The sequence below is a fragment of the Apus apus genome, chromosome Z (assembly GCF_020740795.1).
Source record: "Apus apus isolate bApuApu2 chromosome Z, bApuApu2.pri.cur, whole genome shotgun sequence".
Classification (NCBI taxonomy): domain Eukaryota; kingdom Metazoa; phylum Chordata; class Aves; order Apodiformes; family Apodidae; genus Apus; species Apus apus.
In genome coordinates, this window is record NC_067312.1 from 28,365,718 (window position 1) to 28,391,681 (window position 25,964).

General features: G+C 44.4%; 1 protein-coding gene across 1 annotated transcript in view; it reads left to right on the forward strand.

Moving 5' to 3' along the window:
* Positions 1 to 3,920: 3,920 nt before the first annotated feature.
* The window catches only part of DMRT1 (doublesex and mab-3 related transcription factor 1), a 56,233-nt gene continuing 34,189 nt past the window's right edge, over positions 3,921 to 25,964 (forward strand). Inside the window, exons 1-3 of the mRNA XM_051642105.1 lie at positions 3,921 to 4,214; positions 6,953 to 7,136; positions 25,153 to 25,436. Of these exons, the coding sequence (XP_051498065.1) occupies positions 3,930 to 4,214; positions 6,953 to 7,136; positions 25,153 to 25,436 (753 nt within the window). The 5' untranslated portion in view covers positions 3,921 to 3,929. The remainder of the gene's footprint in view (positions 4,215 to 6,952; positions 7,137 to 25,152; positions 25,437 to 25,964) is intronic.

A 25,964-nucleotide genomic window follows, 5' to 3' on the forward strand; every position in this document is an offset into this window, starting at 1 on the left:
AACTTCAGCCGTCCTCTAAGTTAAAGGAGGTTTAAAATAATGAATTAATGAAATTAAGAGAAGAACGGCACAAGCACACAAGTGAAACTGCAAAAAAAAAATACATGGCTTATTTATGCCACCTACTGGATTTTTCCTGAAGTATCTTTTCAATCGGTTTAGCCGTCACGATCTCGTCTGTCACTCCAGCAAATACGGTTGCACCGGAGGCTGCTCGCACAAGTACCCCAACTGACATAGAGCTGGTGGCTCATACGAGTAAATAACATATGTGGACTAACAGTTCCAGTGCTGGAGATGCGGGTAGCTGTATGCCTGCTTATTCTGCCAACTTGATAGCCACAGGGCAGCCACGACACCCAGAGCTTCGGGCGAGCACTTAAGTCCGGCACCGAGGAGCTCCCCAGCCCCTGTCAGTGCCTCAAGGGGAATGTGCTGGCACCGTTTCTCTCCTTTGCTTGACTCCCTCTGCTGCCTTTGGTATTTTTTCTAGATGTCCAGAGTGCTTATGGACACATCAATGTTTTAAAAATACGTGGACTAGCAGTGTGAATGCTGTATCTTCTATCCCTCACCACTCCAGCAGCTGAGGCTCCGGTGGGAATCCAAAACCAGCACTGGTGACACAGTCTGCAAAATGACCAGAGAGTGAAAAAGATCTGGTGTGAACAGGGAGGGCAAAAGTCCTCTGGCTTGACCTACTGACCACAAAAAAATACTAACCAGAATCAGAACTAGCAGATCTCTAAGATGGACTTAGTAAACGTCCTCACCCCTGCTGACTTACGTGAAACTAAAGGTCTTCACTTTCCAGGCAATGGTGTCAGAATTGAGTCCTCTTTAATATGTGACCACTCTACTGAGATACTGAGTCCAGCCAAATGTGGTGATGAGGACATAGTTTGTTCACATATGTCCCTCAAAATTATGATCTTCTTAGCAAATAAAACGTTTTTGCAAGGTTCAATGGATCAGCCAAAGGCATGCACTGGCAAAGGACAGATGTCACTAACAGATGACAATCTGTACTTGAATTGTGCAAAAAAATTGAAGCGAAAGGATAACTATCAGCTACCTACCAAAGAAGCAAAAATGTTATTTGATTCATCTGATGTTTGCTTCTGTTGTTTTGCTTTTTTTCTACCAGAAACATTAATTACTAGTATTTCCGAAGGTGCCAGCAAACTGAATAATGTTTAGTCACTGACATCATTGCTGGATTCAAACAGGAGATACCGAGACTTACATTAAATGAATCATTAGGATTTTCTGAAGACCTGCCTTGAGATTGTTCTGGCACTTTACAATCACTCCTATTCCTTCATCACTCCAACAAATGTAAAATCCACTAATGTGCAGTCATACCTCCAAATACACATTAAAATTTTTTGAGACAAATATTAGATACTAAGCCCATGCTCCAAGTGCAACTTAAGCTAGCAAAACCAAAGCAATTAATTATTAAAGGATTAACTGTATACATATATTCATCACGCATCCAGGTATTTTGGTGGCATTCATCCAGAACACAAAACACTAGATAGGTACTAACAACACTAGTATTTTGTTCCTCACCAATAGGTTCTGTAACATTATGAATAGAAATCTGTGCAATTAGCCTGAAAAGCAGGAACAGAAAATATTGGTTATGTGAAAGACAGCTGAATTTATGTTCTTCTTGGATTTCTTGAATCTTTTTCATCTTGTAATTAAACTGTGAACTTGCTGTCCCACTTAGTTCCTAGTGAAAAGCCATATATAAGCAGCAGGTGAGTCCTATTAGTCCTCCTTTGTCTATCTTTACCTGCCTTATGCACTGTGTTTCACTTTTCTCACTCCTTCCTCTTTTTCTCCTCCTCATCACTTCTGATGTGCTTTTTCTTCTCCTGCTTTTTCATACTTCAGTTTGCTAGGTTTTATTTTGCCTTTCTTGTTCTTGACTTAGACTTCTAATTCACATTTTCAATTGACTATAAGGTAATTTACATTTGAGCACCTGAAAACATCCCTGTGGTGTGCTCAACCACACACAGAACTTCACAAACTGGAGTTTCACTTTCAAGACTCATTCTGAGATAGCAGCTCCAGAGCCTACCACTGCCCCTAAGAGATGGGAAGATAGCAACTGACTTCATTCAGGGAGGAATTTCGTATTTCAATATAGGAGGCTAAGCATGCTAAGCATGCCTGTATGCGTTGTTCACCTCCTTAAATGTTAGTCATGCAGACCATTAGACATATAAGGAAATCATATCCTCATTCCACTAAGCATTGTCTTAATGCATTTTGCAGGAAAACAAGCAGTTATTGAACTCAGAAATGTCAATTGCAGCAAAACAATGCAAAGAAAAGTTTCAGGTTTTGCAAGCTGGAACACTTGTAACACCCCCACATCAAGCTCACCCAGCTTCTGCTGCTGCCCCCACTTGAGGAGCATCTGACTGCTCGAGACTGGGGCTTAACAGGAGTGCTTTAATGTGGTCTCTCTGGAAGGCAAAGCGCCATAAAGGTCTGCTACATTTCACCATAAGCTGAACAGTTCTTTAAATGTAATGTAGTGCATGCTAAAGCACCAAGCAGCAAGGATCGGGGGCTGTCATCAGGCTGGGATAGGCACTGGTTGTTTCTGCCAAGGAGGCTCAGTCTGAGCAGAATTAGCTGGGAGATAGCCGATATTGGAGAGGGAGAAGCTTCCCTTGGCTTCTTCTAGCAGAAATAAATTTCCACCTGCTGTAACTTATTACCATCTGATATGCTGAGTCATGAAGCTGGAGTTATAGAAATCTTTATGCAATCTTTATAAATCAGCCTCACATAATCTCGGGCACTTACTGCTTCATCTCTGTTGAGTCAGTCATTTGACAGTTGTCATTCATCTTAGATTGAGATGTAATTTAATAGTTTCATTTCAGCAAGAAGATAGCGTCATCTAAGTTGAGCCTGGAAAGATTTAAAGCTGTAACAGACAAAATATTAATACTGTAAATAATACCTGTGGAGCTGCATGGGTCTATAAATCACACAGCACCGAGCTGGAAGGGGAGCCCATGTGAAAAAACCTGAACAAACAACAAAAGAAAAAACATCCTCCCGTCTTCTTCTGCAGATCATACCCACTCTCAACATCCACACCTGCTCCAGGCTGCAGGCTACCGAGTCAGTGCACGCTCGCCATCTCCTTGTTTGCTGGGATCAGCTGCCCGCACAGATGTTGATCAAAGTGTGTTTATACCCGTTAGGGACAGGAGTAAGGCAACCCGCAAACAAGACACGTAGTCCAGCAAGGCACCAGAAACGTCAGGAAGAACAGCCACTGACCAGGCCACGCTGGCCGCCACGACGGCGGCCTGTGCAGCCGCGGGCAACAGGGCTTAAAAATGGCCTCCCTCGAGCCCGGCGTCCTCCCTTCGACCACGGCCGGCGGCACCGCCATGGACGCGGCCCGGGCCGGCCCCTGCCCCGGCAGGGAGGGAGGACAGCGAGGCCGCAGAGCGGCCACGGGAGCCGCGTCCCACCGGGGCGAGAGGCACGTTGTCCAAGCGGGGCCTGCGGGCAGCGCGGCCGAGACCAGCCCCGCGGGGACCTGCCACGACGGCGTGGGTCTGGGGCCGCCCTGGCGCAGCACCCACCGCCCCTCCGCTCACCCGACGGCCCGCCCGGCCAGCGGCCCCCGCTCCCCACCGTGCGGCCGGCGCAAGCCGGCCCGGGTGAGAGGGAGGAGCAGGGAGGGAGGGGTGGCCGCTCCCCCACCCCCATCGCCTGCCCCGCGGGGGAGAGAGGGTTTCGCGGCCTCTGGGACCGGCCGGGGGGGGGCCGCGGCGGGAGGGGCGACGTCGGGCTGCAGCCGCCCGCCAAAAAGCGCGGGGTGGCGGGACGGGGCAGGGCAGAGCCGCGCCGAGCCCTCGCCCGGCTGCCCCCAGCGCGCCGCGATGCCCAGCGACGCCCCGGCCTTCAGCAAGCCCCCGGACGCCGCGGGGCCGGGGGACAAGGCGGGCGGCTTCGGGAAGGCGGCGGCCCGCATGGCGGCCGCCCCGGCGGACGGGGTCGCCGCCGCGGCGGGGAAGAAGCCGCCGCGTTTGCCCAAGTGTGCCCGCTGCCGCAACCACGGCTACTCCTCGCCGCTGAAGGGGCACAAGCGGTTCTGCATGTGGCGGGACTGCCAGTGCAAGAAGTGCAGCCTGATCGCCGAGCGGCAGCGGGTGATGGCAGCGCAGGTGAGCCCTGCCTCGCCTCGGCGGGGTCTGCCCGGGGCGGGGTGGCTGCTCGCCGGCTCGGGGGCCGTTCCTCGGCGTGCGCCGGGCTTTGGTACCCGCGGGAGCGGAGCGCTGGGGCTGCGCGGCCGCGGGGAGCCTCGCCCCGCGCTGCAGCTGCGTCGCCGTGCGACTCGCGTAGGGAGGCTTTTCGCTAGCCTTCTCCTATCTTAATTGTTTTTTAAAAATTAGTTTATTTTTTGCATAAAAACAGGAGATGCCCTGAAGGCGTGTAGGAATTGAGTTCGCGATCGGTGGCGAGCTGCAGCGGCGAGGTTCGGCCGCTGGCTGCTGAGCACGTCGGAGCACTGCTCCGTCTGAAAACGGGCAGAGCCGAGACGTGCTGGCAGCTCTGAACTGCGCGGAGCTGGTTTAAAACCTTCAGAGAGGAAGACGCCGTTTTCCAGCTTGTTTTTAACTAGATAGCTAACAGTCTACCCAATTAGTTGGTTAGTGAGATATTTCTCACTGGTGGCTTTGGATGTGGTGTATCTGGTTTTCTTGGTATTAAGTGGCTCTAGTTAAGTGCATTTCTAAAAATCCTTTTTTTTTTTTTTTTTTTTTTTTTAACGGCGTTGTTCCTGATTTTGCATAAAGCGGCTCCGCAAATGATTGTGTGTCTGGGTCATTTTACATCTAAACGAGGATTCGGTAATGTTCGCCAAGAAACCCGATTGCATCCAGTTCTGTGTGGGACTGACTTCTTTGCGTTAGGTATTCCCGCTGAAGTAGCAGCTCTTCGGTAATGTAAATGAGCGCTGTTTTAAACTTTCTGATCCTTTTCTTGAAAACTTCACAAAAAGGGGTCCTGGGCGTGCAATGGCTGCTACAAAGTGCTTGAGCTCTATGGGAGTGGGGTTGCACGTTCTCTTCGTGCTCACCGTCATCTGCAGACGAATTAACCCGAAGCGTTAGGACTCCGGGTGCAACCAAAGCATGACACCCACCGAGCCTTTTTGCAACTAATGTGCACTGAGAGCTTCATGATCCCCCGTGGAATGAATGTCCCACTGATTTAAAATTCCTGAACAGTCCGGGATTAAATCTTTCCCTGCTTTTGCTCAGTTATTCGGTGCAGGTACACTAAATGGCCTTTGAAGCCACTGGGAGCTTTCATTCATTTAAATAATTTCTCCTTGGCGGCAGGACGGCAGTCCAGAGATGGTCATGCCCAAGTTTCTTGCTCTTTCTCAGCGCAGTCTGAACCACGGAGTAATAAACTTTGCTGCTTGCTTTGGGGGAGGGGGAACGACATGGGGTGTTGCCCGCACAAGTGTCTCGTTCCGCATGGACTCTTCTGCTGCTGCCCGGCAGCTTCTGTCACATGGTTAATGCCTCCTGCTAGCAGGTTCTGGCAGTGGCCCTCCTGCCTAGTATTTGAAAGTGGCTTTGAAAGCCTCGCTGACTAAACTTATGTGTAGGAGTACACATTGAAAGTCTGTCTTTCCCCATCTTGATATATTTCTGCACTAAGCCCCTTGGCTCTGGTGGAATTTTACAGGTCAAGGTTATTGTCTTGTGAAGTCAAAGTTAGCTGTGGTGCTTTCAAGTCTACTCTTTCTGTTTGGGGTGTTTCTACTGCAAGACCTGCTGTTAATTTCTGTAGTGGTATTATGCATTTGTATTGGAAAAATGTTGCTGTTGAACATGGAAATGGGGGAGGGTCACCTCCAAGTTACCCAGAAGAATTTCCAATGCAAAAAGCCCATGATCCCAGTCTGCAATTTGGGACAGATCTCCAAGGGTCAGATACAAATGTAAATCAGTCACCTGGCAAGTTGCAGAGTAGGTAGTTCTAAGACCCCTAGTGTCATATATACTGCCTAGACACTCCAACTTGGCATGGGTAGGCAGCTTTGCAGAACTGGTCTGCCAGCTCACATGAGGCACAAGAGGTCCTCTGTGTCATCAATAAGCAATGAATATGGTTTGTTTGCACCAAAGTCCGGACTGTGTACTGTCTGTGGGCTTGGCCACTGCTGGCTGGGGTTTACAAAATCACCAAGTGTTGGGAAAGATGGGGAGTTCCTGCTGCTCCAGGCCTGGACAGCTACCTGCAATTTGTGTGATGCTAGCTGAGATGCTTGCAGGATGGTTCCCCACATTTGCTGTACTTCTTCCATGGTGGTTGTCTCTGTATGGTGTACTGTGTGCTGAAATTCCCTTCTGACGTACTCCCTTGATGAAAATTCCCTCAAGCCCAGATATCTAGCAAAGAGCTAGAGAGTGATCCCAGCAGGCTTGGACTTAGCAACAGATGCAGGCTTAAGTCCTCATGAAGAACTGCGTTATAGTGCTGAAGAGACACAGCAGAGCCCTGCAAGCAGATCAATTTCTTATCTCCTGCAGCTGTGTATGAGTGGAGAGGGTGGTAGCGACTACACATTTCGCAGTATGCTTTGCCCAAGAGCACAGAGAGTGAGTGCAGTCGGCCTTAAAACATCCTCATGTGCCCTTGTTGGAGGAGGACGTCTATGGCATTTCATAGGTTTGTTCATACATGTTAGGGCAAAAAAAGGGGTTGATGGTAAATAGCTGTATAACCTTTATATCCTCCTCTACGCACTGGCTGGATCATGAAATCAACACCATAGAGAATACCCAGAGGGAAAAAAAGACTTGAGTTTGAGTCTTGTGTTGCTGCCTTTATAAACTGTGCTCAAGCCAGAGAACAGGACCAATGTCTGTCTTCTTGTCCACAGGTTGCGCTGAGAAGGCAGCAAGCTCAGGAAGAGGAACTGGGAATTAGCCACCCAGTGCCCTTGCCCAGTGCCCCCGAGGCATTCATCAAGAAGAACAGTGGTGGCGGCTCTTGTCTCTTGTTGGAAAGCAGCAGCCCTACACACTCGACGAGTACATCCACGACGGCAGCTAGCATACCGTCAGGTAAGATGCTGGGAGAGCAATGCTGACTGCTTGGAGCAAAGGCTGGCTTTGCTTGTGCCTGCCTGCTCCTGCACCTCCTCCCCTGCCTGAAGCCACAGAGTTGTGGAGAGCCCCCTCTCCAAGGACAGTGTTGCACTTCTGGTATGGTTAGCAAGAGGGAAGAACCCAGGATCAGTCTTGCATATTTTAATTCTTTTTACTTGAAAATCAGAATTAGGTTGGTATAGACTGGTGGCGTAGTTGAATTCAGTAGAGCGTATGCCTGCAAGTAGACATAGGAGCTTTTCTTGCTCCTCCCCAGGTATGTGCAGCTGCCACGTGGCAACTGCGTGTTGGATGGCTGTGCATCTTTGTCTAAATTTGAGAGTTTTAAGCAGAAAAGCAGCCAATTTCGGTAATTCCATTGACCCCAGCAGCAGAGGGCTGCCCATTTTACTTGATTTGACGTTTTGTTATATCTGTTCCATGTGGCCAGGTATTGAAGAACTATGAAAGACTGATGCAGTACTTTTACTCTGCTGCACCTTACTGTATTCCATTTAAATCTTGTAAAAAATGAAGCAAAACAAAACAAAAAAAACCCAAACCAAACCCCAAACAATTTTTTTTTTGTAGACTCAGTAAAGCAGTTGCTAAGCACAACCAGGACTTAAAGGTACTGAAATGAAGATGCTAGGCAAAATGTTTTTTCCTATGCAGAGCTTATGCCTGACATGCAGCAATTGAATATGTATAAAAATGAAACTGATGTAATTTATTTCTGCTGTATAGGTGTAATAAAAAAGCAGACAAACATAGTGGGAATGAAAAGGAAATTTCATTCGTTTTTAATTACCTGTGCTGATGTCAGCAATACAGGTGAATATACTTCCTGGTTAAAAAGATGCTTCTAAAATGAACAATGCCTTGCATTAACTAATAAAAGGACAGTACGTATGTGTGTCTGTCAAACATCACACTGTTTTGCAGGCCAGTGAATGATCTACAGGTGGATTTGTTGTATCCGTTGCAGACCGTCAGTTTCAGACCAATGTGGAGGAATTTCTTTGGGAGGCTTTTAGAAAAAACGGTTGATAAAACAATAGATAGCTTTTTATTAGCTTTTTTGTTTTCATGATTGCAGTCATGTTAGTGTCACCTTTGAATCGATGCAATTACACCTTTCACATTTGGATTACTGCATGCTTTGTCTATAGACATGGAAGAAGCTGGGTAAAGATTAAAGTAGTATATTCAGTAACGTATAGAGATTGTGTGTAACTCAGGAGAACAAGAAAACCCTTGCTTATACAGAAAGGCTGAAAACAAATTGTATTACTGTCAACAAAATTTACATAAGCCTTGATCTTTCTGTTTAAAAAATTTCAGTGGCAGTATTTATTAGTCTCATTTCAAAAATTTCATATTAAATTATGGTCATCTGATGAAAAATATTCGTTAGATGAGCCTAAGGATATTCTCATTCTTGTGTAAAGACTTGAAAACATGAAAATGTCTAATTTTAAAGTAAACTGAATTATTTGAAAAATTTTGGTTGAAGTGACTGTACATTGTTTGCAGTAATCTTTCTTACAGCAGATTTTTATTTGTGAGCAATCAAATACATTGTTTCTCAAGTATTTTACTAAATAACTGTGTACGAGTGACAACATGGAAAATAAACAGCTTCTTATCCAGAGAGAAGATATGATTCCAGCCAAGAATCAAGGCAGGGTCAGCCTTTTTTACCAGAAATGGAAGAATCTAGGACTTATTAGGAAGTCGGGTTAATAATTTTGGTTTTAGGCACCTAAGTAGCAACAGAAATTTATGCTTAGCTCAAAAACGACTGCACTGTAAAGGTCTTTCCCAAATAATGTTGCTTCATCTGTTGAAAGCAGTGTAAGTAACTCAGGGATATGGATTTAGTGCCACCGATGACTGTGTGCTGGCTGTGAAGCTGGAGAAAGTGCTCAGCGTTCAGCAAGACATACAGGGTAGTTTAATCAGATGTCAGAGTATGAGCTTCATCCTGGAAAGTCTGATTTTTTCAGAGAGTAATACTGCTTAAATATTCCAATGCTTTCTTTTTTTAGTATATAAAAATCGTGTTAGGTAAGAAACTGCCAGGTGTGAGGTGTGAAGTTCTTATTTTAGGTGTCAGGTTGTTTCAGGATCAGGCACTTCAAGGACTCTTAAATTGCTGTTTTATCATTTTGCCAGTACCGCCAACTGCAAGCAAAGTGAGAGACCCTGTGGGAGCAGGTGTCACAGTGTCTCAGTTTGGTATGCTGGGATGCTGATTTAGCAAGAACTTTCTGTAATCTTTAAGGCAGGCAGAGAGAGTGAGACCTTTTGTGGCAGGGAAGTCAGCAGCTCCCTGCAAGCCCCAGGGGAAGTGGTAGGTCCTGGGAGTGCAGCGTGCCCCGTGCGACACACATGACGCCGGGCGAGAGAGTGGTTTCGACAGCAGTAATTCTGTTCCTCCCGTAAGTTTTTGGCTTCACAAGACCAATTTTTCTTTTGGACTCCCATCATGCAGTGTTGTTTGCTAGCAGAGTAGTGATGTCTGAATGAGTCAAACAAATCAGACAGTGCCAGAGAGGGAGTCTTTTCTTGCTGTATCCATTTTATCGGCAGGTCAGAAATATTGTGACACCTGGAGAGACCAGAGATAATTTTTCAGATCTCTACCTAACATGCTGTTTTTGAGGAAGGGCAAAATGAATTATGGTCATAGCATAGGGATTTGTGCATTTACCCTCTCAAGCTTGAAACCATGTTTACTTTGGACTAAGCATGTCTTCCTCACTCGAAAACCAACTGGGAATTTGTAGGGTGGTTGAAAGGGAGCGGACTGTGGTCGCAGGGCACTAGCAGGACCTCTTGCCAACAGATTTTGTGGTTTCTGTGCATTTTCCCGTAAGAAGTTGCAGGTTGCTGAGAGCAAAGGCCATTTAATTGTACCAACCAGCAAAAAGTTGTGATCCCGGGGCATCTAAAGTAATTGTCCTTTCTGTAGGTTAAGTACAACATGTTAGGCTGACTAGTGTGCAAAGCTCAGGAAGAGACCATGGTGAGGCATTTAAAACAGGCCTTTCAGATACACTCAGTTTTTAAAGCCTGGGTTCTTCCATGTTCCATGTCAGTTTGGTATCTCTGCCATTTTAATACTTAGAAATTGCTTGGTGGGGGAGCAGGCAGGGAAGGCCAAGTGAAATACTTTTAAAGTGGGAGCTGTTCACACAGTGCATTTCATCTTTCCTCCATTTTTCTTGGTTCTTGTCACAGAGAAAGGGTCATGTTTAGCCTTTGGTGGATGCGGTGGGGTGGGTGCAACACACTTCCCCTGGTGACTGGAAGGTACTGGAAAGCACCCATTCTTTCTGCTACACTGTGCTCATGTTGGCCCAGTTTAGCAGCATCCAATACAGGCAAGATTACAGCATGAGGTGAAGTGCCGGCTCCTGCTCCTGTGCTTTGTGATGGTCGACATCCCATTGGCCTTTGATCAGAGTTTGGGCCACCGACCTCCAGAGGTCCTTTCCAAACCAAACAAATCTGTGGATATATGAAATACCTCCTGTATTGAAATGTGAACTTCAACCAGCTTCAATAATGATGAGCATTTGCAAGCCTGGGAAGGAAATCCTCAGTCTTTTGACCTAAAAGTACTCATTGACTAAATCTGTGGTAGATTTCAAGAAAAAATTAGCATAATGAGAGTTGGCAGGTGGTGCAGAGGATTGCTAGTTGAGATGGCAGCAGCTTCAGCAGGAGTTTAGCAGTAACCATAATGCTTTTTCTGCCTGTGCCAGAGCTAACATGGTGGCTACACATCCTCATAGGTTTTTGTGGGTCTGCAGTGGGTACTAGTTCATCATACTACTTTTTCCTTTTGGCTTTGTTTCCTTGTTACTTTCTAATGATTATTTTCTTCTGCTGCACCCACTACTACTTCTTCACCAGTTTTAATTGCTGCCTGCCTCCTGTCAACTCTCTTTTGATACCGAGAGCCAAACAGCCCAGCCATTGCTTCCTGATGCTTTTTCCGTCTTTTGCCACAGCCAGTAAATCTCTGTTCCAAAGAAAAGAGGGTAGTTGAACACGCTGTGTCTTCACTGGATTGTAACAGCTGGCAAAGAAACAAGTTTTACATCCTTCACCTGTGAATAACTATTATATTTCCATCCCTATTAATGTGTCCAGTTGGTTGAAGTTAAGATGAAAGAGGAAGAAACACATTTGCATGTGTCTCTTTTAAGAGTCTGTGAACTGTTTTACCTCTAGTTTGTTGGCATTATTTTGACAGCACGAGTTGGACTTTGTCTTGGGAAGCAGTTGCTGGAGATGGTCTTCTGTCTGTATGGTAGTTTTCACAGTCAACTAAAATCTCTTTCAAACTGGACTAAGTTAATACCAGGAGACTGTTCCACTTTGAAAATTTTTTCCTTTGTTTAGGATAAAACTTTGCCCTAGCAGGCTTTTTTCACTTCTGACTGGTACAGCTATGTGATGAACAAAGCATTCTGCAGTGTGGTGGCCATGGCTTTGTAATTTTCAGTTTCTACTGAAATTACATGTGTTTTGCTTGGCGTTGTTTACAGAGATATTGCTTGTGAAGCAAGGGCAGCATTTCTGCCTTTATCTGCTGCTCTGGTTTTGGTTTCACTGTACTTGGGAACACTGCAAAGGAGTTCTGAGCATCTCATTATAAAAGGACATAGATAAATCTGGAAGGATAGAAGGAAGAGTGACAAAAATGATGTATGGCTTGTAGAGAAGGAGACTAAGGGTGGATATAACAGTCTATAAATATTTGAGAGGTAATAATATGGAGGAGGGGGAGGGATTATTTACAGTGCTTGAGACAGCATAACAAGGAGGAACGGCTTGAAACTAAAAAAGACAAAATTAAATTAGACAGTAGACACTTTTTCTCCTAACTAGAAGCACAATTACCGACGGAGTGACCTGCATAAGGACAAGGGGGTAAGTGAAGCATAATCAGGAGAGGTGTTTAAGAGTGTGTTAGATTACAATCTCAAGTGATTAATATGGGGGTAAACTCCGATCAATGTGCAGGTTAAACTAGATGACTGAAATCTCCTGCAGCTTTGTCATCTCCTATATGATTCATTGCCTCTGGCCATTGTTTGACCGTGTTAAATAAATCATGATGTTACGGGGTTCTGCATCCCTGATTAGATGTTTCCAGTTAATTCTCCCATTCTGGAGCCTACAGCTTGCAAAGCTTGCACTTTATCTGCACCTCTTTTCAAGCAATAGTCGTTTGTTGTCTTTGCTGCTTCTTCTGTGTGTGTGTGTGTGCAGGTGTCGGTGTTTAAACTGAGCTCACGTCTGAAGTGCCATACCTCTTTATTCAGGGAGGCACAGACTCTGTCAATAATGTGGCATTTCTGTAGTGTTGGTGACACAATATCAGAGTTAAGTCTCTACATGTAGAAGTTTTATTTTTCCTTTCAGGCTTTTCATCCTGTCTGAAGCTGCAGTGGTAATGTAATAAATAGTAAGGTAAAAAGATTTTTAAAACCTCAGAGAAGATAGCTTTTCTTTTTCTCTGCAAGAGATACTGTGAATCTTTTCCAGGGGTGTGTTCACCAGAGGCAGGGGCTGGGAGGAGCTTTCTGTAGCATGTTGGGGAAGCAAGAGTGCCTGGGGACCAACTGTGACCTACCCAGACCTGCTTATTTTACGAATGAAGGGCTGCTCAGCCCCAGAGCTTCTGTGATTGCCTTTTGGCTGTAGAGGTGGAGGTGAAAACCACAGGCAGCTCAGGAGGTGTTTCTGTCGTTCTTTCATGTTTCAGAAGAGCTTTGTTCCCCTAAAGAGTTGGTAGCAGATTCCCCCCCTGCATATTCCAGAATCTTTCACCATAGGGCTTTCTGTGTTTGCAGCATCTTTCTGTCCTTGAATCAGGTGAGGTTTCCAAATGAGGAGCTACCTGTTAAAGCAAGGTCCCCGCTAAGCAGTGTTTGGTGTGTGCTGAACCAACTTAACCAGGCGCACTGTCTTAGCAGCTGGGTCCAACAGGGCTGGTCGGCACCCCCTGTGCCTTAGAAGCTCTTCGTCTTCCATGCTTGCATTTGCATCTGTGCATTCGCGTTTAGAGTTATCTGTGCTGCCTTGTGCTTTCCATTTGTCATTATGAACAGTGAGATAAGGAATGGAGTAGGAGCAGAAGATGTACTAAGAATTTTATATCCATGGGCGAATTATTACACTATCTGCAGCTAACCTCTTGTTCCTTTCTGTGTCCTTGAAACAGTTATTATGAGTTATCTGAATGTGTGGGTCTTTCTTTTGCTTTTTAGAAAAGATAGAAGTGGGGAGTGAAGGAGGACTGCATGCTTCCTTAACTGAGCACTGGCGTTGATTTCTTGCGTTTTCTTTTTTTCACATGCTTTCTTTTTCTTTACCTTGAAGACTGCTTTCATTGCCTTTATTTATCAGCTAACTTCCGAATTCAGCCTGTTGGCCCATTTTCTGTTTTTAGTAGATTTGTCATTCAATGATATGGGGACTAAAATGCAGTTTTGAAGTCTTCTTTTGTATGGCTGCTTTTTCATATGTTTCCTCTAATTCCTTTTTTTTTTTTTTCCCCTTTTGCAACCTTTTCTAAAGAGTTTTGAATAGCTCAGTTACTTAATTACACTTCTGTTCTCTGTTTTCCTGAAGAGCTTGCAGAAAGTCGGTTAGTCGCTGAGCTTCTCTTCCTTTGCAATGAGACTGAATGCCTAATTTTTTGTATATATATATGTATGTATATGTATGTAATTTTTTTTTCAATTCCTATCCCTAGTCTGTTGATGCTATTTCTGTTGCTTGCAGCATAGGCCACTGTTTGCTGACTTGGCTGCCTGTGGTCATGGGCACAACTGAACCTCAGCAGATGTAAGCTGAGTCTAGTTCTAGTTCTAGTCACTGTGCTTTTCTGTCTGCATGATGAAAAATAATTAGTGATCAAATTGCGTTTGCATGGAAGCAGATTTTTTGATTGCAAATGTTGTTGCACCCATTCAACACTGCTGATCGTGTGCAAGAGTGATGTATGTGCATGCAATTTTTGCTTACTTGCCCAAGTCCAGTTGGTGTCTATAGTGGTTTGTTACTGCTCCTGATACTAGTTTTTCCATCACATACTAGGTAGACAGAATGAAAAAACCCTCCTTTTATTTCTAGTTGGTGTTTTTTAGAAACCTTTTGAGTTTCTGTCATCATATAGCTTATAAGAAAGCATTGACTCCAGCCAATTCCAACCATTGTCCTACTCCCTTTATTATTTTTCGTGTGAGGCATAATGATTTTATCCCAGTCATATTTTCTCCAAGGTCTCCTATCTCAGACACTTGTAAAGCCTTCCCTCCCTTCTAATGTTCTCTTTGATCTCGTTAATGACTTAAATCTCTTTATGTTAAATCCACACCAAGTTTCTTTCTCCTCCTCTCAGTTAGCTTCTTTGTGCCTGCAGGTGTCTGGGCTGTTTTCCATCACTGTCAAGAAACCTGATTTTCTTTCCTAATATCCTTTCTCTTTTAATTTCTTCCTCTAGAAGCTGTGTTGGTTTTAAGTTTTGCTGCTGTACATGCTTTAGTAGCATGGTAATGTTTGAATGCAATGAGTTAAGTGTTTGTAAATTTCCTTCTCAAATCAAGTGTCTCCAGATTAATATATACAAATATATGTACAGATAGTAGTCACACTCTCAAGTGTTATACTGAGGATTGAAAAGGGCACTTGTTTCTCATGCACTAATTTTGTGAAGCACTAATTTTATTGGTCCTGATCCTATTAGCTGTTATGCATGCTATTAACTTAGGTATGTAAATAATCCCACTATCTCAGTTCAACATGGACAAACATATACTGGAGCATTAAAATAGTGACTAACATCTTCACAGATTAAAAGCCATGTTCAAAGATTTGAATGCTTTTTCTTTACTAGAGACATTATTTTTTGCCAATTTGAATTGATCAGATTTGAAATTGTAAAGACCAAAAATGCAATTAAGGAAAGAACAAACATGGGCCCCCAGCTCACATAAAAAGATGAACTATGCTGCTCTAATCAGTGGCAGAAGATAGTGAAAGTGGAGTTGTTGCTGTAGACATCTTATTGAGGGCCTGAAGTGTGGAAATAAAAAAAAATATTTTCTGTAGGTTTTATTTCTTGGCTGTATCAGGAGGATTTTTATGTTGCATGCTAAATGTTTGCAACAGATCATTTTTATTAAGTGTATGGTAAATGTGAACAAAATGTGCCCTCTCTAGTTCTGCTGAAATCAGGGGTGGTATTTCAGCTCACCTTAGCTGGGGCTGGATGGGGACTGGGAAACTTACTCTGCCGAGCTGCAGTCTTCTGGCTGGGTTTTCTACCTTCTTAGTTTTTTTCTCCCAAATTACATTTTCCTTTGAAAAGAAAGAGTGTGTTAAGTTTTAAATTAACTAAAAATCTTAAATTTGGTAGGGTTTTTTTGTTGTATTTAGGAACACACATGCACAGAGTTATGGGACAATATCTATATGTAGAAGAGAGGAAGAAATGTTCAATAATTTTTTCTGATCTTAGTTTTTGAAGAAAGGCTGGCTGTGTTGCTGTATATAGATGTGGTGACATTCTGCCTTCATTTCCAGCAGTAACTGAAATCGGCAGGATTGAGTTACTTGATGCAGAATTAAAAATAAAACAAAACACAAAAAACATCAGAAAACCTCTGGTCCATTAACAGAGATTTCCAGTAAGTGTTTGAACACTGGTAAAATTAGTAAGGCCTGGAAGAAAGCTGATTTCATTCCAGTATGTAAGAGTAGCGAGTGTGGTTGGATGCATGGCTACAAATCTGTCAGCCTGACTTAAGTTTTTCTAAGAATAGTGGTACAGTTCACAGCAGACTGAAATGTGCAGGAGGGGGAGAAAGGCAACCATTAAAGGATGCTCGGACAATGTGGATTAAGAGAAGTTTATGCATAAAAAGAGTCTGTGAAATTAATAATCTTCTCTTGTTACAAAATTGCTTGACAAAGTGGCCATACTGATGCAATCAAATTCTGCAAAGCATTAGATTTTTGTATGCCCTAACTTCTTCATTAGAAAACTGAATTGGCGGAAAATCAATATTTTATGTGTTACATTCTTTAAGAAGGATGATGCTCTCTGTCTGAAAATATAGGTCTGGTAGGGGACTCTAATGCAGTGCTGTTTCTGAAGAAGTCTCAAGAGGGACCTGCCCTTGGCTGTAAGCTGTGTAGTCTTCCCACTGGTATCTTGAAAGCAAGCTTGGAATCACCAGGGTTGTCTTGGTACATGATGGAAAGGTACATGGACTGGCAAGCAGTGGAGGAGACAAGACGGAGGAGTCTGTACCTGAGAAACATAATAGCTGCAGAGGAGATGGTGGCCAGGAGGGGTCTATGCTGAGTGTTAGTGGTTCCCTGTGGAAAAGGATGATTGGTGCTGCACTTCCAGACAGACCTGTGGTGACGTGAAGGAGGCTTGGTGTCTTCTGTGCCTGAAACTGGTGAGATGTGTCTGGGACTATTGGGACTTCTTTCCTGGTGACTCTGTACATACAGGAAGGTGGGCTCTTGATGGATATTGGAAGGGCAGTTGGTGGTGGTTATTAAGGAAGCATAGCACACCAGGCTCAGGAACATGACTGAGCCAAAAATTATGGGAAGCTGGGGGAGGGGTGAGGGAGGTATCGTGTTTGTTTGCCCTGTTCGTGCTGTGTCTTAGGCTTCCTTTATAAAGCTGGTGGTGAGGATATAACCATGGTCTGAACCAGCACACCTGAAAGGGCTTAGGAAGGATACATAGGAATGATGGAGAGACCAGAAAACATCCTGAAGAGAGAGCAGTTTGTGTTACCCTGTAGTGACCACCTCATCTTAAGAGTTAATTGATCCCCATATGATTGTTCTGAGTCACTTGTGCCTTTGCCACATTAGACCAGCTTGAGTTGAAGTTCTGTGTTGTTTCACAGGATGTACTTCGATGTTGTGAACAGAAGCCTCATGTGGATACAGAATCCCATGCAAAGCTTGTGGGTTGGGTGCATCCACCACAGGGCTCAAGCAAGATCATAATGAACAGCCTAAATTCTAGGGTCTCCCAGGTTTTCTTAAAATGTTCTGTCCTTGCTGCTTAACTTCTGTCCTGGAGTGCCTCTTTCTGGCAAATGTCATTCTTGGTAAGATGTGCTGTCCCATTTAGGACTGGCTTTATGGGTGGAACTGGAAAACTTGTTGCACTTTGCTCAAATGATGACTCCAGCATTATTCCTAGAGGGAAGAAAAAGTAATACTCATTTCTTTGCGGTGAAAATTAGTATTGTTCTAGCAGTCGAGTTAACCTTGAGAAGCAGGAGAGCACAGCTGTTGATGTTTTAATGGATAAAGCCATCTCCTGCTCCCACGATGTGAGCCTTGTACCTGCAGACACTGCTGCCTTTATGCCCGCTACTCGCCAGTAATGCCAGCTCAGCTTGCACTCCAGCTTCTCCGTCTGGTGAGGAGTGTTGCAGAACATCCTTGCTCTGCCAAGCTGTCAAGAGGTGCCATGACTGGTTGTTTTTTGTCTTTGGGCGGTGGGAGGAGGTGAAAAGTGTGGTAAGAGTTGGCAGGGAATAAGTGCCTGGGCAAGGCATAGCCATGGTAAGCTGGGATGGTGTATCAGTCCCTGTACACTTTGGCTCCAGGGAAAGAGGCCAGGAGCCTGTAAGAGGCTCAGAGTTGCTGGACTGTGCATTTTTTCTTTTATTTTCTTTTTTCTCTGTAAAAAATATCTCTGCTAAGCAGTTGTGTTTCTTGGGTACAGCTGAAGAAATAGGTATAGACTGCAATGGCAATAAGGTGTTTTGGCCATGATTTATTCTCTTTAGCCTGGAGTTACAGCTGCTTTTAGCCCACGCGTCTGATGCAGCTGATAACATATTTTTTGACCTCTCCCTCTAACAGATGTTAGTTGGAGCACAGCTGGGCATCCAGGGCTGTTTGGGCAGGAGGAAAAAGAACCACCGGATTTGTCCTTTGAGCTCGAGGTGGGGGTTGTAGTGTTACTGGCAATTGAAGGAGGGAGGAAGAAACTTACTTTACTTGAAAGCTTTCTGATAAAGACAATTGGGAGGTTTTCCATAGGCAAATGAGAGTGGGGCAGCCCAATACATCTCACAAACCAGGCTCCAGGTCAGGGGTATGAGTGCAAGCTCCCCTGCTGTTTTGCAGACACTGCTCTTCACCTGCATTTGCTGGCTCTTGTTGAACCCAAGGTGACTTTCTTCCTTGTACCGCTGTTAGGGTCTCCACCTCCCCACTGCCCAAGAGCCAGCATGGAGCGATGGGCCAGAGGTCTGGAAACTGTGGAGAAGCATGGAGAAGGGTTTTGTCTTCATAGCAGTGGCTCAGATCGTTGTATCTTAGGACCTGAATTCAGGAGTGCTTTCAGGAGTCCAGGGTCTCTGTATTTTCACTCTTCTTTTAGGGAGAAGCCTTTCACTGTCGGGGCTGTAAGGCCTGATTCTGCATACCTTGTGCTACAGTAATTTATACTGTGTGCTTATAGTCCAAAATGTACCTGATCCTTGATGTTTTCTTTAATTGTCATGACAGTAGAAAAGTATCTGTTATCCATGTAATTGGGAAGTTTTTCAATCAGAGTTCAAAAGCATAACTTTTTTTTTTTATTAGAACTTGCTAAATTATAATTTCTTAAATATCTCTTTTCAAATAGGGCTGTGGGTTGAGAGTTTTATACATAAAAGCACCCGAAAGAAAGGTTTTAAGGTAAAGCACCCTCTGGTGCTTTTCTGGGGAAAACAGAAATCAGGATGCATAGTCATCTCTCATGTGTGTGGACTTGTAGTGCAGTGAGACTATTAGCCAAAACAAATGATGCTGCGATGCAGGTCAGTGTCTGGTCCTTCTCTGGGAGCTTTGAGTGCTGTGGAGACAAAACCCCTGTGCTTTGAGAACTCACATCAGTAATCATAAAGAACAATCTCTGCGATTCTCATACTGGATCTAAATTGTCTCTTAGGAACCCATACTGCATTGACAGAAGCTAAACTGGGGAGGAGGAGGTGGTGTGTTTAAAGCACCTCTCAGCTTACTGAAAGAGCACTAAATGTGCTTCTGTATTAAAGACTAGAGCTCAGCAAGGTTACACAGATGCTAAAATAAGCTGAAATGAGGTAATCAGAGTCTGAGGATGGAGGAGAAAGAGAAAAGGTGGCATTGGAGTGCAGCAGAACTGGGACCTTCTGCAGAGCCTGACATTCAGGCTTAGCCATGTGTTGCTCTTGTGTTCCTCAAATTCCCATTGAGAGACTCCAGCCTCTTCCCGTTCCCTTCCATCGCTTACTTAAGAGGTTTCCTTTCCTCCTTTCATTTTAGCTGGAGCGGGGAGTGTGAATAGGGAAGGTGTTAGTGTGTAATATTTTGTATGGTATCACTATGCAGGGTACAAAAAATAAATCTCATGCTACATGCTTAGGCAATTTACTGCTGGCTTTCCTATATGCTGTGACAAGTGCTCAAAAGGTCAAAAAAGCTTCCTTAACAAATTTGATAAGGTAATGCAGTGAGCTGTAACAGCATAAAGTCCTGGGGGCCATAGACCAGAAAAGAAGAAACAATTATGCATGGTAATGGGTAATTACAGATAATGACCTATTTTGGGGGTGGCAGAAAATACACAGTCCCACTGCCTTGCCTGAAATGAACATTGTCTAGCACATTAACTTTATAGCAAGCTAAAAGTTCAGTGCTGGAACCAAAGATAATCCGCAACTTCTAATGGAAAGAGAACAGAAATACTTCTCTCAAAGGCAGAGTGAGCATGCAGGTTTTGTTCCTCGGGAGGCACAGTGTCTCCGCAGAAAGTCAGTAATGGTGCCAGCTTTGTCTGACATCTGAAATAGCTCTGTCGTGATTGTGTGGTGGGAGAAACATATTGTTCCAGTGTTTCTGATTATAATGTTAGGGAGTGATTTCACACCAGCCTCATTCAAGGCTACTGTCCGACCTCAAAGCCAGCTATGAATTGAACCAATGCATTGCAAGAGCTAATATTGCCAAAGAAGTTAATAGGAGTGTTCTGATGCTTTGTATACTGAGCAAGGGGAAGTTTTTAGACTCTTTTGAGGTCTGAACAAGTGTTTCCTAACTGAATAACTAATTTTTTGGCTTTTTAATGGCACAGCTGTTTCCTGCCAATGAGGATGGCTTGCAGGAAGATGCTGACACTGCAGTGATTCAAGCAGTCACTCTGAATTGAAAACTACAGGAAATGTATAAACTACCAGAAGCTGAATTCTGTTCACTGGGCAATAGCTATGCTTCCCTTGAGTAAATGTGTGGCTTTAGTAGTCACAGTTTCACATTTTTAGCAGCATGTCTGTGTGCTTAGTGTCTCTGTATGCATAGAAGAAATAAAAACTACAAACCATAAGGTGTAAGGACTCATGTCAGTAAGTACGGCCAGTGAAATTCTCTTAATTGCCACACTGCAGCTACAGAATCTTTTTTCTGAAATAGACAATCAGATGGAGACTAATCAGGTGTTGCAGCCACATGAGTAAATTTAACAATGCCTCTACACAGGCCCAGACATTGAAATGTGACTGTGTGCTATCCTGATTTGTGCAGTTCCTGGTGTGCGTCTGTCCCAGGGTGACTAATGTGCTCCCCCAGATTGCCAAGTGTAGTCCAGTAACCATTCCCAGAAGGCAGTTTGGTGCTACAACTGTGTTTTAGGTGCTAAGGACATCTGATAGTATGGACTCTGTGCCATTTGACCTCAGCATTAGAAGCTTTCCCAGGCATGTTTAAATTAGTAATATTGTCAATGTATAACTGGCCCTTAACTGTACTGGTAGGAATAGAAAATACTCAGTGCTTATATTACAGAATGAGTGAATGTTACAGACAGAACTTTAGCATTTGCATTTCTCAATGTTTATGCTTAAAAACACCTTTGCATCTGTGAGATAGAAATGTTGATAAAAATTGCTGTTAATTCCCTGACATTTCTTCTCTCTTCCCAAAAAGTAAGAAGGGAAAGAATGATCTATATACTGGCTTCTGTGCTGATTTTGCTATTGCATAGCTGTAATCTGTGTAAATTGCTGTAGCTTCATTGCAATAATTGGTCTGAGACTGGTTTACATTAACTGGGGACTGGACCACAGTTCTTCACCATGCTGTGCTAAGTGAAGACAGGAGCCCCCCAGGTTACTGAATGTATAAGACACATGTATGTAACTGACCTCGAGAGCTCACCTTCCTTAAAAGAAAATCCCAGCCATCCTGAAATGAATTACTGGTTAACTACTATTAATATGCCATAGAGCTGGAGAGTCGTCTACAACACTGCAAGATCAATAACAGTATTTATTGTGCATCATATTGATCTTCTATGAAAGAGTGGGCCATATTTCACCCTGTGTACATAGTGCAAAAAAAGTAGCATTGGTTCTCTACATAGAAAAGAGCTTAGAGATCCAAGGGCACAACTGCATGAAGGGATACTGTTGTTTCCTGTGAGAGCATTGCTTACAGATGGAGGGCCTCTGACGGCCCTGTGTTGTGGATTTAGTGTTCCAAAAATGGAGTGAGAATTTTAACCACTCTTTATTTGGTTTCCTCCCCTATTTTTTGTTAATTCTTGTACAGGTTCATTCACGTAGTTTTAATTGTGTCTTGTTTGCAACTTGCAAAATGTTAGTATTTGTGGCTAGTGGCAGGGGAAAGACCCAGGAGCCCTTCCTAGTTTTTTCCACGTGGAAGGTGAAGACAGATGAAGCATGGGCTCGGCTGCTGCAGCAGCCCTCTTCTTTTAAAGGGCAGGTGGTGGTGCAGAGTGGGAGTCTGATGGCACTGTAGCAGTTACCGTGTTGAGAGCTTAATTCCTCTTGAATATTGCTCTTCTTAGAGCAGTGAACCTCAGGGCTTCCCATTATGTGCAGGTGTTGTAATGGAGCAAGCTCTGAGGCAGCAGAGCCATTCAGCTGAATTAAATTTGTGGGGGGAAAAAGCAACACCACAGCTGAACGCTGCTTTCTTAACCTTGGTATCCTCTCCTTGCTGTCAGAAAACACATCCATGGGCTGACATACTCCCTTGAGGAGGACACCTTGCTCATTGAGCGGCTGAAGGCAAGTCTGTGGGAAAGTTCAGCCTGGAGGTAGGAGTGAAGAATTACAGGTACAGGCCAGAGACAGGCCAGAGGAACCCCAGTGAGTTAAAGCTTAGTTACATACAGCCTTGCTTCCAATATATCTTCTCTGTTTTGCAAACACTGGCTGTACTTGAGGATGCCACAGCCCAGAAGCAACGTGCTTGCCCACCAGCTGGCTAGGGGACTTCAGCTGGAGAGAACTGGCTGTTGTGCTCTTTGTCAAATGTGACCAGTCCTTCCATCTTCAGAAGCATGATGTGGCTTGGGATTTAGGGAGATTAACTCTTCTCGACATCTTTCCAGTTCTGTCGCAGGAGTTCTGTGTGGAGTTGGATGAGTCTGTGCCTTCACTTGAACTTGTTGCTTTCTCTTGGCTCCTTATTTTTTCTGCTGATCTGCTGGGGCACATTTTGTCATGTGGCCACAGCTTAGAGGCGTTGTGTGCTAGGGTTGTTACGAGGACCGTGGATTCCATCATTCTGTATTTATTAAAGAAAAAAGCCCCTGCTCCCTGACAGCTGGGGATTTATGTGCATAGGTGCATGGATGACTGAATGAGCAGGTGACTGGCTCCACAGACTCAACATTGAGTCTTGAGAGGGCATCTGAGAGGCTGTGGCAGAGCAGAGGGACAGCAGAAGGAAAGCAGAGAAGTATTCTGGTGGATTTGTAACAGCCCTGAGCAGCCCTGAACTGCTGGCTGCTATAGTGCTGATAGAGAATGGAAAAAAGAGGGGGTAGCAAGTCAACCCTGTTGCACCTCTGGTGACAAATGATGGTAACCCAAATCACAGATAGGGTGTAGAAAGAGAAAAGCAGAAATAGCACGGGTTTTTACCTCCTGTTTAATGCAACAGAAGACTGTCACCACAGGTCTTTCCTCAGGAAGAATCTGAAGCACTACCTGCTACTGGAACATCACAGAGAGATCAAGGTTACTGCTATGATTTTGTAGATAGCTATGGGCAGGTCTCTGTTGCAGCATAGCTCATCTTGTCACAGGTTAGGAATTGTAGTGCTCAAGACGTTTCCAAAAGTTGCAGCAAAGCCTGCTGCTTTCCCTCCCACTTCCTTTAGCTGCTGACACCACAGTATAGCTGACCTTTCATGTCTAGGTGTAAAGAGGCCCCACCTTCTGGTGCTAACGTTCTTAGGGGAAAGATGTATCCCTTCTTATGATGCACTGCAAGCTTTAATTAGAAGCTAAGTTTGGAGAGGGCAGTCAGGCTTGTGCTGTGATTTATCAGAATTGTTGGCTTTTCAGTGCCAGTGGTCTAAGTTTTGATTTCATTGAAAGCATGGATAAAAGGAGTTGGGAGGCCTGCCGGGGAGCAGAATAATAGCAATAATAAAATTTAATTAAAATATAAAAGTGTGAAAACTATGAAGGGTCTTTTGTGGTATTGCAGACTTCTCTGGTCTCTGTGCAAATTTGAGAGGAACTCCTGATGACAAAGGCCAGCTGGCCTGGTTCTCGCTCACTTAGGGCTGAGGAGCAGAAAAATCAGATACAGAAGGCATAAAACACTTCATTTGCTAATAAATGGGCATAGTTCCTTGATGTCAACAAAACGTCATCAAGAGCTGAATGGTACCACTGTATAGTTTAGTGACCCGGAAGGAGACTATCCATGGTTGCTGAAAGCTTTTGTTGCAGCTGAAGAAGGGAAACAGAATTGCATTGTAAATGGCAATAATTGGTAGAACCAATAATTGGATCTAGTGTGCAGCCAATACACAATACAGTGGGAGTTGTTACATGACTCTGAGAGGCCAGTGATTACTACTATATTAATTTCTCAGGAAAATAACCAAGGTACAGATACACCAAGAGAAGGACACAAAACAAACTAGGCAATGCCTACCGGACATCTCTCTTAGACCTGTTATTTCATACATGCCTGTTGTCCATGCTGCTTTTAGGCACATCCTTTTCTCCACCATGGCAGTTAGACAGAATCATGGGAAGAGCAGCAGCACCTTGCAGAAGGGATCATTATGCTACAGACACTCTGAGGGTTGATGGAAGGCAGGGTTGCAGGCATGCAAGCTGGAACCAGGGCTGTGTTAATGTTGGAATGTACATTTGCTCTCTTGTTAAGATGTAAATGTGTATTCACTGCGTGGTTAGACTTTCTAAGGTTGTGACAGTTTTTTGTTTGGCTTGAGCAAGTAGCTGATGTAGAGCATCAGAGAGCTTGGCTGTGAAACGAGCACCTGCCTTTTTCAATCCCTGCAAATATTGCAAAGCAGTGGTTGGCAGTGGAGTGAGAAAAAATGGGACCTAAAATATCCTGAGAAGCCTCCCCATCTTAGGGAACAACAGGGAGGCAGACTTTTGCACAGACAACCAATGGAGCGTGCAGCCTTGGACTTGTGGCTCTTAGCCAATTCTAGAAGCATGTTCAGAAAGTGTCGCTCACCTGCAGGACACTGGCTGGAGAGGGGTCATTCTGTAGCTAGAGCCTTTCTACTTCCAGGGAGTTAAAAGACTTGGCACACTTGTACAATTTAAAAATGATACAGGATTGGATCCTTAGCTGGTGTAGATCGTTAGGTCAACTGATGCTGCTTGAGGACTCTGAGCATTGTCTTAACATGCAGTTGGTTTGTCTCCTGTTTTGCAGTCTGCAGTATGTGTAGGTGGTTGTCTTGGACTTTCAGCTGACGTCAGTCTACTTGAGTTTCCACCGGCATCCAGCTGTGTTTCTGTTTCAGCTCTCACCTCTTTACTGCTATCTGTCTAGCCTTCAGGAGAAGTGGCAGCTCATCAGAAGGTGAAAAATAGTGGTCTTCATGGAGCCTCCTGTTTCATAAGGTCTTGTTTTTTTTCTTTTCCAGAGGGACGGATGCTCATTCAGGACATCTCTTCCATCCCCAGCAGGGGGCACTTGGAGAGCACGTCTGATTTGGTTGTGGACTCCACCTACTACAGCAGTTTTTACCAGCCATCTCTGTATCCTTACTATAACAACCTCTACAACTACTCCCAGTACCAAATGGCCATGGCCAGTGAGCCTTCTTCAAGTGAAGTGGGGGGTACGATTGTAGGGTCAGCCGTGAAAAACAGCCTTCGAAGCCTCCCAGCAACATACATGCCAAGCCAGTCGGGAAAACAGTGGCAGGTATGATGTTACAGAGGTGTTACACAGAATCGTGAGGTGGACGGTAAGGTCTTTCTTGGGCCTGATTCTGACCTCCTGTTTACCGGTCTCTTGACAGTGCATAACCAGAACCAGATTCCAGGATGGGATTAGGACCCATGTTAGGAGAGTTAGCCAGAATGGGTCGTTATGATGCAGCACAACAAAAGCAATGATGCAAGTATAGGTAGGTTGCTGCAAGCAGAGAAAAGGGCACCCACTTGATTTTATCTTTGGTTACATCATAGTAGGTTTGGGGCTTTTTTCCAGAAGAGGAGTCCAACTGAGTTACCCAGCATCGTATCCTGGGAGTTTCAGGTGTCATTTCTGAGAGGCATCAGGAATCTGTTCTGTTTCTATTTTTCACATCCAAGGTGCTGAAGTGACCCAGGAGACCATGCTATTTCACAGTGGGTTGGTGGCAGTCAGTTGAATGTAGCCTGATGAGTTGCTAATGGTGTGTTCTAACAGTATCAGCTCCAGGGCTTGCGATTTCCACTTGGGTAGCTG